Consider the following 14,821-nt stretch of genomic DNA (forward strand, 5'->3'; position numbering starts at 1 on the left):
CAGAAGACAAGGGACATAATACCCTACCGCATCTGGTGATATAGACTAGTTTATGTGAATATTAAACTGCAAAAAAAACTATTTATGCTACGAATCCTGAGTGTCCTCCTGACTCCTGTGTGTGTGGGTATGAATGGCGCTGATCCGCAGTTTACCTCAAACCCATAGGCCTACAAAGAATTGAGCTTGACAGTCGTGTGATTCCATCTTATACGAGGACATAAACGCATGTCCGTCATCTCCAGAGCCACTCTGAGAGTCACTTCATCTGCGTTTCATTTGAGAAAAACCACCGTCATATCATAAACACGCAGAAACTAAAAGGTATATTCACGGCAACTCGTCAAAATGAAAGTTCGGTTTTACTTGAGAAATATATCACTGTTGTACTGTAGAATTTGTGGTAAATTTAATAGAAACTAAATTAAAATGAAAACAATAATAATATTGTTGTTTTATGAATTAATTAAGTTGCTATAACCTACTCTTTACTGGTAAATATTACAGCAAACAAACATCACAGACAATGGCAGACCAATGCAGCTCTTGCATAATGTCAATAATACTTCTATAATGACTTGTGTAAAATTATTTTCAATGTTTGATGTTGACTGCTATGTGTAAATGACTTGAAAGAAGCATTTGTTCACACAGAAGTTTTATTTATGAGTACAAATACACACACACACACACACACACACACACACACACACACACATCTCTCTCCCTCCGTCTCCCACACACACACTCTCTCCCTCTCACGCAGAGTGTGGGGTGCACAGTCACCCAGATACACCCACACTAACAAAATGTATATGGGTGACTGTGCACCCCAACTCCAGCATTTACTCTCAGGTTGAGGGTGTCTTTGCAAATTATCATGAATGTTTCCATGTCCTGGAGGTTTTCAAAAATAAACGTAAAAGGCTCCATGGCATCACAGTTCATCAACTCCAGCTCCCTCCATGCTTTCCTTCGTTCATCATGATCCATGGACATGTATTTTGGTTCTTGCACCTGGCCAGTGAAAAGCCCAACACTGTTCCTCACAATGTATTCTGCCTGGTACATATGTTTCAATGTGAGGGGCAGCTCCTCCACTTCTACTTGTTCCTCCTATGACAAAGTAAAATACCATTAATACAACATAAGATGTTTTGGGTCTTTCAAAAGGGGCCTTAAGACATATTTTCAGCATAAATTAAATAGTTATTATTAGTTATGGTTTTTTATGCTTTTATATTGTATTTTCATTAGGCTATTAATTGCGAACCTTTGTACTGTTTTTATTTGTAAGCCACTTTGGACAAAAGCATCTGCTAGCTCAAATAAACCATAACATGCACAAAGTAAATACAGGTAGGTCTCACAAAATTTGAATATTGTGGAAGTTTCAATAATTCAAATTTACAACGTGAATCTCATACGTTATGTAAATTCATTAGACACTATGCGAAATATTTATATTATGCATGTTCATTTTGATTACTACAGCTTATATCTAAAGAAAACCCCAAATTCAGTATCTCACAAAATTAGAATAGCACATACAACCAAAAATAAACAAAAATTTAATTACAGAAATTAGGACGTTTTCCCTGAACTCTGTCAACACGACTCACTGTCAATTAATCGGCAGCAGTCTGCCTTTATCCAGAAACAGCTCAGATAACGTGACAGTAGTGTATAAAACTGTTACAGTCACCGACATAATATTTCTGTCTTCATCACAGCACAGAATAACAAAATACGTCCATAAGAACCTATTTATTATTTAACGTCCGTAAATTAAAACAGTGGACAGTATATTAGTTCATCATTTGTGTTCTGCATTGGGCTATGTGTAAATAATACGAAAATAAAAACTGCATGTAGGAGTGAAGAGGTTTGCTCCAGTCATGTAAACATTTTACTGCGATTAACTCCTTACTCTGATCATTGGAAAAAAGCGCATTATTGGTGTACATTAGGGATGTCAACGATTAATCGATGATCAATTAATTGTCGATAAGACATTTGATCGATAAGACTTATCGATCATCGATTAAGCAGGGTCATGCGCGTGCGTGCTGCTCAACCGCAAAACGGGAGGAAAAATGATGCGAGCGTGCCCCAGTTCTATTTGGGACCATTTTACAGCTGGAGTTACTCCTTCATCATGACTGCAAGTTTGCATGTGCAGTCGCAGCCTTTTGTTTTGTGCAAATGTAAGTTGTAATATTGTGTTTATATTGTGCAGGCCTATCTATAGCTGATTTATCTCATAAGGATGCATTTGGTTAATCATTAACGTTAGAGGCGGTAGTTAAAGCATGGTGGTGATCAGCTTCAGCTCCAACAGCAATGCACAGCTAATAATGACTATTATTGGGACTGTCATATTACACAACATTAATGAGAACACTAGTGTAATAAAACATTGTGATTGTTAATTATTTGGGTTTATTTGCCGTGTGTTTCATTGCATTGATCCAGGAAGAGCGCGTGCACAACATGAGTCACGCATTCTGACTCGCGCATGTAACTTAGTTCAAGTGCACTTGTGCATTCGCATCAGATTGTGCTGAAGTAATTTGAAATATTACATTTATTTTGTAACGTTATATATGTGATGAATCAGGATGCGTTTCTTTTAGTGAAATAAAACGCACTAGCAAGTGGCTTCAGTCAGTGATGGCTACCGGTTTTCATTCAGTGCTTCTGCTTTAGCGCATACAGAGCAATGCATAATAACTTTGATTGGGACGATCATATTATATACCAGAAACGAGAACACTATTTTAATAAATGGTTGTAAAGTCATTGGGTTAAGGTGCCGTGTTAAGAGCGTTCTAGGAGGAGCGTGTGTACGCGTCTCCCATTCTGAATATGAATATCAGCAACTCAATTCAAGTTCACTTGTGCATTCGCAAAATTTTGTGTAGATATAATTTGTAATATTTTGTTAACTTTATATAAATCTGATTAATCTCATATAGGAAGCTTTTTGTTTAGTTAAATAATGCGCTAACAAAGAGATTCAGTGCCTTACCTTGCCTAACTTACCGGTGTTAATTCAGCGCATCCGCTTCAGCTCGCGCAGTTCAAACAGCAACGCACGACTAATAATAACTATGATTGGGACTGTCACATTACATAACATTAATGAAAACAATATTTTAATAAATCGTTTTGAATTAATTGGGTTGAGGTGACGCTTCAGCACGTTGTTCTTGGAAGTGCGTCCACACATTCTGAATAACAGATCTGAGGCGGGGTTCGTGTTGTATTACAGGTTATATTTGGTTATTAAATAAGTAATTTAATTAAATTATAAATCCATTTGACTGTTTGTTACGATCTTCTATTTTTGAATATATCACATGATGTAGCATGTTGTATACATCTATATAATGTATCCGTTTCAAGTTTTACATTTAATTCAGTAATTCACACACTTTTCCAAAATATTCTAATTTTTGGAGACCTACCTATATAGAATGCATACGTGGAAATGGTTGTCTGGTTAGTTTGGCCATACCTTGACTATTTGGGGTCGATAAAGGCTGTAAATAGGTGGTAGGGTGCCTGCCATCAGTTGTTCTGCCTCCTCTGTCCAGAAGGCAAAGCGCTGCCCTAAGTTCTGCCCATGCCTATTTAAAAGTATGGTACTGTTAATGCAGCACAATTGTAAAGCAGACATTGCAAGCAATGTTTTAGTGCTTGAAATGTGTCCTACCTTGCGATCGAGAATTTCACCAGGATCTGGAGACACCACCACTTCCGAATAGATGGTCAGTCTGTAATATACATGTAATATTGGAGTCTTGCATTGTTTGTTTTTTAACATTCTTGAATACATACATTACATGAACTACAACTTACATCCAAAAAGTGAAACATGGCACCAGTACAGATGCAGAGGGCATACTGTTAAAGAGAAAAATAATGACTTTCTGTGATAGACAAACAATGTTTTTACAAAATGAATGCACTTTTTGTAACACATCACTTGAAGATATTAAACATTTATTTTTTGTATTGCCCTTTTTCTATTTCATTTTGGACTGACTTTAAAATAGATATTCCTAAAATTACTATTCCGCCCATTACTCCTAGCTGCTGCTACCCGTCTCCACTCACTTACCTCTTATAGCAAAAATTTTAGCCATGCGTGAGACCTTCTTCTTCAACGCCGCATCCACTAGCCCGTAAACCAAATATCGCTGAACGGCATCGTAAAGGGCAAACTTCTCTGTTTTTCCTCTGAACTCCATTTTCATTCTATAAGAAAAAATATTTTTTTTCTGTCAGAAACCCTTCTCTGACACCAAATCCTGTCAGAAAATATTACATGCTACTGTCATTTCTTCACAACTTTATAAAAATCATGTATGCAATATGAAATAAGGTGAACAATTACTTTAAAAAAACAAATTTCTGTCAGAAACCCTTCTCTGACACCAAATCCTGTCAGAAAATATTACATGCTACTGTCATTTCTTCACAACTTTATAAAATCATGTAATCAATGTAACCTCTGTTGTCAGTGTCATCTAGGCCTTATCACTTTATTTTTATTAGATTTCTTTTTTAGTCGTGAAGTTAGTTATAATATTTAAACAGTTTGTGCAAAAATAAAAAGTTACTCACCTCTGGAAATAGGCTTACTTTGTTGCCGAGTTGTTGCTGAGTGGATGATTTGCGGGGGGCAGTGGTATTAAACTTGACAGCAGTCCAATCAGCCAATATCTCCAAGGCACATGATGACAAGATGGTAACCTCTGGCCAATGATTTTATGATTTTCAATGATTTGACCCCAAACCCTCCCACCGAGCTCATACTCATACATGCTCCACTCGCCCATAGTCATACTTTGTAATTAACAACAATAATAATAAACATTAAAAAAAAAATCGCCTATAGTCTGCAGCCAGACGCTTCTCTTTTCTTTTGCTGTGAGTGAATGAAAGTCTCGTGGTATAAATATGCGCATGCGTGGAACAGATCGTGCAGTGTCGTAAATAGTTGCAAAACAGTATTTTCATTTGCGCATGCGCATTTTCTAAAGAGTCTACTACGCATGCGTAGAACGGATCGTGCAGGTGGAACGGATCGTGTACCGACAGGCATCTTCCAAAGCAGGACCGCTCTGTCAAAAACACACTTCTTTGGTATGATTTGGTGAAGTCCTGTGACAGCAGTGACCGTGGAAATCCACTTTGCGACGCGACTGAAGCGATGCCTTGAAGCTTCCCGTCATTTCTGCGTTCAAATCGGTTCAAATGCAGCGCTGCCTTCCCGGAATGCTGTGCTGAAGCGCTGAAGTCGCTCGACGTCACCCATAGGAATAAAGTGGAGCGCGGCGCGGACGACTGGATCTGCACCTGAGAGACTGTTTACGGCGTGCATTTCCTCTCTCTCCCTCTAGCCACGCGCGCGCGCACCCTTCCGGGAGAAGAGCCCATACGGCCCATACAAGGACCTTCCGCTCTATTTAACGTCAAATAGACCCATACTCGAAAAAAACTCGCCGAAACTTGTGAGAAACCGGAAGGAGTATTTTTAACACAGAAATACTCCATCAAACGTCCAACATTAGTTTTTGAAACTTTGTCTATGTTTAGGATGGGAATCCAAGTCTTTAAAGGTGTAAAAAGCTCAGTATGCATGAAACAGCATTTCACCCCCCCTTTAAAATGTGTTGTAATTCCCCCCACCTGAAAAGCACTGGAAAATAGCAGTGCTTTCTGTAAAATGAAATGAAAGAAAAAGAAATAAAGACAGACTTTCCATGGGTTACAGGGGGAAAAGGGAAAATGAAAAGCGTTTATATGAGTTTGTCATCAACCATAATTGTTTGCATGCAGCCTGGGAAATGAGGGAGGCTCTGGAGGGCCTGTGTCGTTATGACAACACCAGGTTGTCACATGTGCTGCCAGCGGGGCCCAACCAACCAAGGCCCAAATCAGACAGTCTTAAACACATTGTAACTCACACATGCACGCTCATTTGCGCTTATATACACACAATCGTTCTTTTAAACAATCCCACTCGCTCACTAATGAGGTTCTATAGTGTGCTCAATGGTTACAGACACCAGGGGCCTAGGTAGACAACTCAGCATATATTTCATCCTAAAAGTATGTGTATGCACAAAAGGTTTCAGATTCCCCTGCATACACACATACTCTTATTTCATTGTGATTTTCTTTTTTACATTGCCATCCTTGGATGGATTTTTTTTCACTAACCTCATTGCAGTGCATTATGGGATTACTTTATCTGTCCTAGCAATTTAGCCAAAAGAAAGAATCCTAGTGGGCAGCATACTGTAATTATGCCACCTACCTTTTGGTATTGTCTTGGCATCAAGGACTTGTCTGCGATGATGTAAAAGGCTGCCTGCGTAGGCAGCACATTAGATTTTGGAACATAATCTCTATTGCAACAAACTAAATGAGTGATAGGCTGTTAAGTGTACCTCTGTATACTACAGCTGTTTTTTTTTTTAAACACAGACAGAGAAATTTGGTGCCCACACTTCTATTGGTGTGCATCCCTGGACTCTTTTTCCAGAACTTGCTGGGCAGCCTTATGATTCTCATCTTTCTGATCTCTAGTTAATTCACCTTTCTATTTTGCTGTTAGTTTCCTATTTTTGATTTGTTTGTTTCAAAAAATAGTTTTTCTTTTTTCCCCCTTCTACTTATCATGGACCAGCTGCTCTTTTACCATTAATTCTGTTTGGTTTTTTTCTGACAGTTTTGTTTGTTTGTCTTTTTTTCGTCCCGTGACAGATTGATACTGTAGGCCTTTGATTTATGTCATCCCCACTATAATATCAAAGATCTTAGTGCAGTTTGAACAGTCAACCTTCCAAGATGCACTACAGATAAGATGGGTGATGCCTCGGCAGTTTTGATATTATTAGCTTGGATTCATTGGAACCAGTGAAGCTGATATTTTTGTCCTCACATTTCTAAGAAAAGCAGAAATGAACACTATAATCCAGGAGGCTGAATGTTTGAGCTGACCACTTTCTCTTTCTCTCTTTCTCTTTCCCTCCACTCCAAAGCCTCCAGACAATGGGCCTCCTCCCTTGCCGAGCTCCTCTCTTCCTGAAGGTTATTATGAGGAAGCTGTACCGCTAGGCCCTGGGAAAGCACCAGAGTACATCACCTCTAGTAAGGACACTTTAAAGTTTTAGAGTTATGACAGTGCTGTAGTAGCTGTATCTGTGCCCTTAGAAAGACCAGCATATTTGTGTAATATCAATAAAATCTAATCTAAGTCCCAACTGTATTCTCAGATTATGACTCGGACGCCATGAGCAGTTCATATGAGTCATATGATGAGGAAGAGGAGGATGGGAAGGGGCAGAAGATGCGTCATCAGTGGCCATCCGAGGAGGCCTCCATGGACCTGGTGAAAGACTCACGAATCTGTGCTTTCTTGTTGCGAAAGAAACGTTTTGGACAGTGGACCAAACTCCTTTGTGTCATAAAGGACAACAAACTGTTGGTAAGCACACACACACTCACAGATATGAACACTCACTAGAGGTGTGGGGTAAAATGTGCCACCTTTTTTTAAATTTATTTTTTTAATTTTCTTTAAGCCAGAAAAACGTCTTTATTCCTATATTTCATAAGTCTTCTATCAACTCCCCCCCCCCCCCCCCCAAAAAAAAAAAAGAAAAAAGAAAAAGGGGGGCCATAGAAATAATACTTACACGTGGTTACGCCACACAACTTGCCCTACATTAGGGTAAAATAACAATTGACAAAGGGTCTTGTATTGTGATTATTCACATTTTTATAAACCAATCAGGAAAGATTTGAACAATTTGCTAGAAGTATTTTCTGTATTTGGAGGAAAAGCTTACTTTAATTTGATATGCTGATGTGGCTTATCCCCAAAACATCTCGCACACTTTACCCCACAGTTACTATTTTATGAAAATAAGCTTATTTTAATAATCACTGATGAATGTTTAGTCAAATAATTTAATTATATTTTTAATCCTGAAAAGGTTTGCTCTTCCATAAAATTCATTTTACTTGTCATGTAAAATGATATATTGAAAAAGTACCTACATACTGTATATGTTTACGTAACAAAAAATATGAGTTTGCTTTATTATATAGGTGACATAGTACCCACTTTCCAATGTCCTCTAATTCTAAGCCATTGTGTTTAGTTTGACTCTACTTATGTTGTAGCGAGAGAGAAAAATATTTTAGAGTAATCTAAATGTGTAGATCTAATGTGTGAATGTCTTTCTTTCTCTCAGTGCTACAAGTCCTCTAAAGACCAGAATCCACAGATGGAGCTCCTCCTGACTGGATGCAGTATCACACACATTCCCAAAGACGGCAAGAAAAAGAAGCACGAACTGAAGATTGTCCATCAGGGAGCTGATGCTCTGGTGCTTGCTGTACAGAGCAAAGAACAGGCCGAAGAGTGGCTAAAGGTAACCAGAGTTCAGCTCAAACAGTGCTAGGCCTCAATGCAGTGTCATGTGGTTGCGTCTGGAGTATCTTATTAGAAACCAGCTATCGGCCAGCACGCTTTTCTGGTGAACTGCATGGATATGCTTGTCTTTTCAGCATAGATGTTAAACAAATAAGTAGTAGCAATCCTCAGGTCCAGCTGTTCAGTGTTTATGTTCACTTGGGTGTGTGGGGTTAAAAACAGGTTGCTCTGTGCATGCGAAACACAGTACTATGCATAATATTACATCTTTGTTCTCTGCCGGCATTTCAATAAATTTTGATTTTTTATGTCCGCCTACAGTTCACTCCACTTCCATGCGCATGTCTCTAATGAGCCTAAGTGTTTTTTGGTGGAAGTTCAAAGGATTTTAATCTTAACAGCTCTGAAGATCACACTTGTTGATAGCTTGTTACTTTTTAATAGTCTGTTTTATATCTGTTTAATGCTGTTTTTCTCCACATCTGTTTTTCAAAAACATTAAGAAAAGTGCTAGTGAAAGTCTCTGGGCTCTTGTGTGATGGATCTTTGAGTTTATAACCTGAAAGCAACTTATGCTGCACAAAGATCATCAAAACCAGCTGCAGTCATTGGACGATTGATGGAAATAGCAGTTCCCTCATCGCTGTCCATCACTCTTCTGGTGGCATTGTTTATAAAGACATCACTTGTTGCAATCACCCCATTTATAAAGACACACAAAAAGAGATTTTCTGAATCCGTTACCATGTTTCCATGTGGTAACAAGCTTCTGTTTATTGATTTGCGGGCAGGAAGGCACATGCAATGAGCTGTACAGCACCTTCAAGTAGGCGGGGACGTCAGACTGTGCAAATATACAGTTCAGGAAAGCAACAACAGCCATAATTGCTGTTTAAGAAGGGGGCATAGCTCAGCACTGTTTGGTCAGGTGTCGTGTGTACTAAAAACATACTGGAGTAATTGATTTCTGCTTGGGATAAGCAGAAACCACCCTAGCTCAAAGGGCTTTGTTGTATTGTATTTCATTCAGGCACACATTGTACACCCAACATCTCAGGGTGTGTAGGAACTCATTACCAATATGAAGCACATTCCCTAACTTCTAGATCATTAATAATAACCCGGGAAATTATTTATTCCACTGAAACTATTGAATATTCCACTATTTTAAATTTTTCTAATTCTTCTAATGGCTCCCATATAAACCGTCTATTTCTTTTAAAATGAGTACAATTAAAGAGGAGCAAAAGTTAATGACTTAACTCAGCCACATTCTGTACTTTCTTTCATTCACACACTGTGCATGGCAGAACACAGAGGCAGTGGAGAGTTTGTGGCATCTGTTTGATTGGGAGAAAAGAAAGTTGACCGACTATTGCAGGGTTCCAATGGGAAATAGAGTTGAACTACAATTTGCTAGCCCTGGAAATAACATGAAAATCTTAAAAGTTTTGGAAAAGTGATAAAATATTTCACTAGTCTAGTTTAGGATTGCTCTTTATGAGTGCATTTGCTTTATTTTCTTGAATTTTTTTTCTAAACATGAAATCATTAGACACTATACATTAGATCATGAATAACCCAGTAAATTATTTATTTCACTGAAACTCCTTTGAATATTCACAAGATGAGGTTGTTTCAAATTGTGGCCCAGTTTTGCTCTGGTTCAGTTGTAACCAGTTTTTAAAAGTGGAAATACATGGGTTTATATGGGAGCCATTAGATGAAGTATTAAAAATAGTAGAATATAGGTGATAAGGAAACTTTTTTTAGCCTTTAATGGAATACTTCATGTCTTCAAACAAAATCGAGGATCATTATAGAAACCCAGAGGCGCGGCAGGCGCCTGTGGTCCGTTAATGCTTTATCCAGTTTGCTAATGATGTATTTGTGGAAAATGTTAGCTTTTTTTTCCCATAATTAATTTTAAATTCTCTTTTAGTGTTATATCTTTCCTCGACACTGTTTTCCTCTTTGTTTCTCTCTTTTCCAGTTTTTATTCGACTAGTTCTCTATTTGATGTAGCTCCTCTGTTCTGATCCTTTGGACAGGCCTGGGGAAATTCCACCTCCTGTCTTTCTTCTTCCCTTCATTCTTCTTTCTTCTCTCTTTTTTGTCATCTGTCTCTCTACTGCCCTGGGCTAGAATGGTAAGAAACGGTGTGGATTTGTTCCCCTGTTAGTTTTTGCTGTATTTATGATGTTTGTTGACCATTTTATTCCTCTTGTCACTTTCTGTTGGTTTTCATTTTATTAGCTTCTGAGGTGTGTGTGTGTGTGTGTGTGTGTGTGTGTTTGTTTGCTAAGTGGTATGAAATTGTTCATTCATTCATGGTTGTGCTTATGCATTGGCTTTGCTTCTCATCAACACTACTATGGCAATTTTGCATCGTGACTCAAAGTTTGTTTGACCTTTGACTGTTGGATTGTATACAGTAGTTCTATTTAACTCTTAATATGAAAATATAAATGCTAATGAGGGGACATTAGCACAGCAAAAAAGATTTTTTGACTGAGTGTATCCCAGAAACCCACATCTTTGCAGTTAAAGTCAAAGAGTGAGGCCACAGTCTGCAATTTTCCCGTGAGCCCAATTATGTAAGTCGGTTGCCAAACCCCAACGTGCTGCGTCAAGTTACGATGCTCAGAGGAGCTCAACAAAAAGGATATTTGCTTATATTTTGGTGTTTGGCATGGGGGCAGGTTGGGAAAGAGGGTGTGAGGGTGTGTAAAGGTGAGCGCCTCTCTTTGTGTTGCTCTCTTTATCCGTCTAGTTCACTCGACACCACTGGTTGTGGGTTTTTTGGATGTAACCCCCAGGTAATGTGAGGTCACACTCTAATGTGGCGGCGAAGAGTCTGTGCAGTCTGGAGATCTCTGGATATCTCATTCACACAGAGCCACTGCACTGCGCATAGACAGCCACGAGAGCAATGACGCATGTAACAGCCTTCCAGCTCCACTTCCAACTGCATGTGACGTGCAGAATCCATTTGAGCGCATGTGCATGGCAGAACGTTGAGGTGGTGGAGAGTTCGTGGCATCTGTTTGACTGGGACCAGAGAAAGTTTTTGATAGACTAATCCAGCGTTCCCATGGGAAATGTGCAATTTTCTAGGCCTGGAAAAATAATGAAAAATAATAAGTCTTGGAGAAGTTGTAAAAATTGCTGTGGTCTAATTTATTTCTTTTAAAAAATACGTTGTACTTCTAATTAATAATATTATGAAATTATTTGCTAGAATTTTTTTTTTTTTTTTTTAAAGGTGTCATGAAGTGGCTTTTTAATTTTTTTATACTGTTGTCTGAGGTCAACTAATGACGTTTGTGTGGTTTTTACATTCAAAAACATCATAACCAATATGTAATAGGCTATTTTCTACACTGGTTTTGAGGCTCTCTCCAAAACGCTGGGTTTTGATGGGCGTGCCGCACTGTAGACTTGGGAGTAAACACCCACGGCTAGGATTGGATAAGATCTGCATATTTAATAAGCTTCAGCTCCTGTCATATCTATGCCCCTGTCAGTTCAGTTCACATGAGGGAGGGGTTGTTTTGAAAGCGGCAACCGGAATGATTCAAGTGCATCCTTATCAAACAAACACAATTATTTATTTCTCATCCACCTGCGATTGATTGGACTATTATTTTTGTATTACACATAGCCCGCAGGATCGGTCGATATAATCGCGAACATCGTGCACACACACACACATGCGTGTGCACGCCCTTCAAACGTCAAGTCAAGAGAGCGAGAATAGCGCAGATTAAGAAAGGAATATTAAGAGATTAATCGGCCTGCTGACGGGCTTCAGTTTTGGTAGCCCGTCTGAAAAACACACAGCCCGGGGGCGTTGGGCTTTACGAGCCCTGCAAATGTTCTGTTAGACACGTACACATAAGCAAATATATCAAGCATATATCAATGCATATAAAAAACTTTTACATATAAAAACACGTTTTACTCCCATAAGTGTGTTGCACCATTCCTACTGTCGGATCCAATATAGAAAAAATAGCATTATGTTTTAATATCAAATGTCTGCAAATCCAGCATCGACCTGAGTTTACAAACGATTCCGCAGTGAAATGAAGTGAACATGTCATCCCAACGTGAGCCGAAACTTCATTAAAAATAAAGTTCAATTACACATTCCTAATATTAGGATCCAAAGGAAGCTTATGCAGCGACTGTGTTCTTCCACAACCAGGAATAGCGCAATATCTTGCTATCTTTTTCATATTTTTTGCATGTTTATTACTGCTGGATAGTGCAATCCGAACAGCTACATGAGTCGGTGGGCGGGGCTACTGGACTACCTGTGTTTCTTATTACATCAAGATGCGAACACGATTGTTTTCTGGGCCTGTTGTCTATAAAAGCTTTTCTTTGACTAACAAGGACATTTTCAGCTCTGAAAATTACAGGATATTTGTATATTACCATCACCTTTTATATATTTTAAAAGCTCAAGGGGACCTTTTATATATCAAAAGCTCCCTTTAATATTTCTTGGAATATTTCTCTAGTCAATGTTAATAGTTTTCTATAGTTTTCAAGCTTTAACTATTAATATAAAATATATCAGCTAAAATAAAAAAATAAAAAATATTTTTTTTCTTGATCCCAGAAAAGTCTTGAAATGCATTATTAAAAAAGTGTGGGAACCCTGTCAAACATACAATATAATTTATTGTTGGATGTGTGATTGTGCTCAATAGTACTTCTTTGAGAAAGTGATCACATGAGAAGATGTTTTTTCTTTATTTATTATATCACGAGCATCATCATTTATTTAAATATAGAGAGGAACATTGAATTTATGCCTGTTGTTTTGCACCTTAACTTTTTTGTTCTGTGGTCTTTTTAAGGTGATGAAGGAAGTCTGCTCCAATGGAAATGGAGTGGTGGACTGTGACGGTGCTGGCTCTGGTTCCCCTGTTCACAAAGCAGAGCTGGAAAAGGTGTGAATTCATAATTCTGTTTATGTAAAGTACATTTGTTTGTGGGGATTTATTATGCCTAGAGCATGCATGCAGGTCTACCTACATGCAGGTATGTGGGACTATGTGTTGGTTTGCATGCCTGCCAGCTTCACCACACCTCAGTACCCTTCACAGGCGCCTCTTCTTCGTAATTCTGCTGCCAGGGCATGGAGGGCTATAAAAGCTGCATATGCATACCAAATTTCATCTTGCCACAGATGTGTGCTGCTGGCAAGGTTAAGTAGGTGTGGGAGGAAATGTGATCTTATCATTTTTTAAGAACACATTCTTTAGTATGCAGTATGCTGTGACATTATTTTTTTGCAGCGTTTGCATGTTGCACTTGTTTGTGTGTGTGTGTGTGTTGTTTTTATGACAGATCTAAGGGGGTTTACTGTCAAACCTCTTAAACTGGCACAGCATGCATGAGCCTAGTCTAATTATTCACACTTAATGCTAAACAGATGCTCTTTGAGTTTTGTTTAAGTACACTGTAGAAGTTTAAGTGTATGGGCTTTAGTATTCCATACGCTTTGTTTGTTTGTATTTAGTGTGGCTGTCTATTAACAAATTAGCATTGAATTTAAAATTGAATGCACTATTTTTTGGGCTGTTCAGTATCAATTCTCCTGTCCTCATTTTGCAGAAGCTGTCCTGTGATCGACCCAGTTCAGATGGAGAGCCCTGCCATGAAAATGGCATCACAGATGGCAAAGATCCAGGTGAGTCTTCATGTTCATTCCTTTTGTTTGGTCCATATTATTGGAGACGACAATTTCTCTATGTAAAGGGAGAGTATCTTATGTCATACACTGTAAAAAGTGGTAAGGAGCTATTACTACCTGTCATGATTGTGTTAGTTTCATTCCTGTGTGCTTCAGTTCAGTTTTAATCTTAATTGCATTATTGTTAGTCTCATTTGTATAGGTTGTCAGTTCTCATCTTTATGTGAGTAGTTGATGCTATGTTACTATAATTAAATTGATAGTAATCTGTAAATACTGTAATTAAACATAATTAACGATAATGAAATAATTGTGAAACATTTTCAGTATTAATTTGTCAATAACTTGTCAAAACAGTATTTAAAAAAAATTATAATTAAACTGTATGTATTTATTAGTGTTTTAATGTTTATTCTTGAAGTGAACTCTGAAATTTTGTGGTTTAGAAAACTAACTTGGTAAAACAATAGACCAACAGTACTTTAAAAAAATCACTAATAAATGTGAAAGATGACTTGAAAGAGTCCATTGTTTGACCAATGCCAAAGTCAAGGCAAGGCGACCCTTCTTAAATAATATAATAGGATTATTTATCTAGTATATACACCACACAGTCTCGATCTGGGATTAAACTTTTCAGGACATCTGTTTCA

General features: G+C 38.1%; 1 protein-coding gene and 1 long non-coding RNA gene across 4 annotated transcripts in view; one reads left to right on the forward strand and one right to left on the reverse strand.

Moving 5' to 3' along the window:
• The window catches only part of afap1 (actin filament associated protein 1), a 71,798-nt gene that overhangs the window by 46,669 nt on the left and 10,308 nt on the right, over positions 1 to 14,821 (forward strand). For all 3 annotated transcript variants that reach the window (XM_067429274.1, XM_067429273.1, XM_067429275.1), the window contains exons 4-8: positions 7,059 to 7,167; positions 7,293 to 7,504; positions 8,277 to 8,456; positions 13,330 to 13,422; positions 14,090 to 14,165. In XM_067429274.1, the coding sequence (XP_067285375.1) occupies positions 7,059 to 7,167; positions 7,293 to 7,504; positions 8,277 to 8,456; positions 13,330 to 13,422; positions 14,090 to 14,165 (670 nt within the window). The remainder of the gene's footprint in view (positions 1 to 7,058; positions 7,168 to 7,292; positions 7,505 to 8,276; positions 8,457 to 13,329; positions 13,423 to 14,089; positions 14,166 to 14,821) is intronic.
• Positions 817 to 5,092, reverse strand: LOC137055484 (uncharacterized). The gene is made up of 6 exons (XR_010900015.1): positions 4,633 to 5,092; positions 4,127 to 4,263; positions 3,865 to 3,909; positions 3,719 to 3,779; positions 3,521 to 3,632; positions 817 to 1,116 (listed from the first exon to the last, which is right to left on the reverse strand). It is a non-coding gene; the product is annotated as an uncharacterized lncRNA (long non-coding RNA).

The sequence above is a fragment of the Pseudorasbora parva genome, chromosome 21 (assembly GCF_024679245.1).
Source record: "Pseudorasbora parva isolate DD20220531a chromosome 21, ASM2467924v1, whole genome shotgun sequence".
NCBI lineage: Eukaryota > Metazoa > Chordata > Actinopteri > Cypriniformes > Gobionidae > Pseudorasbora > Pseudorasbora parva.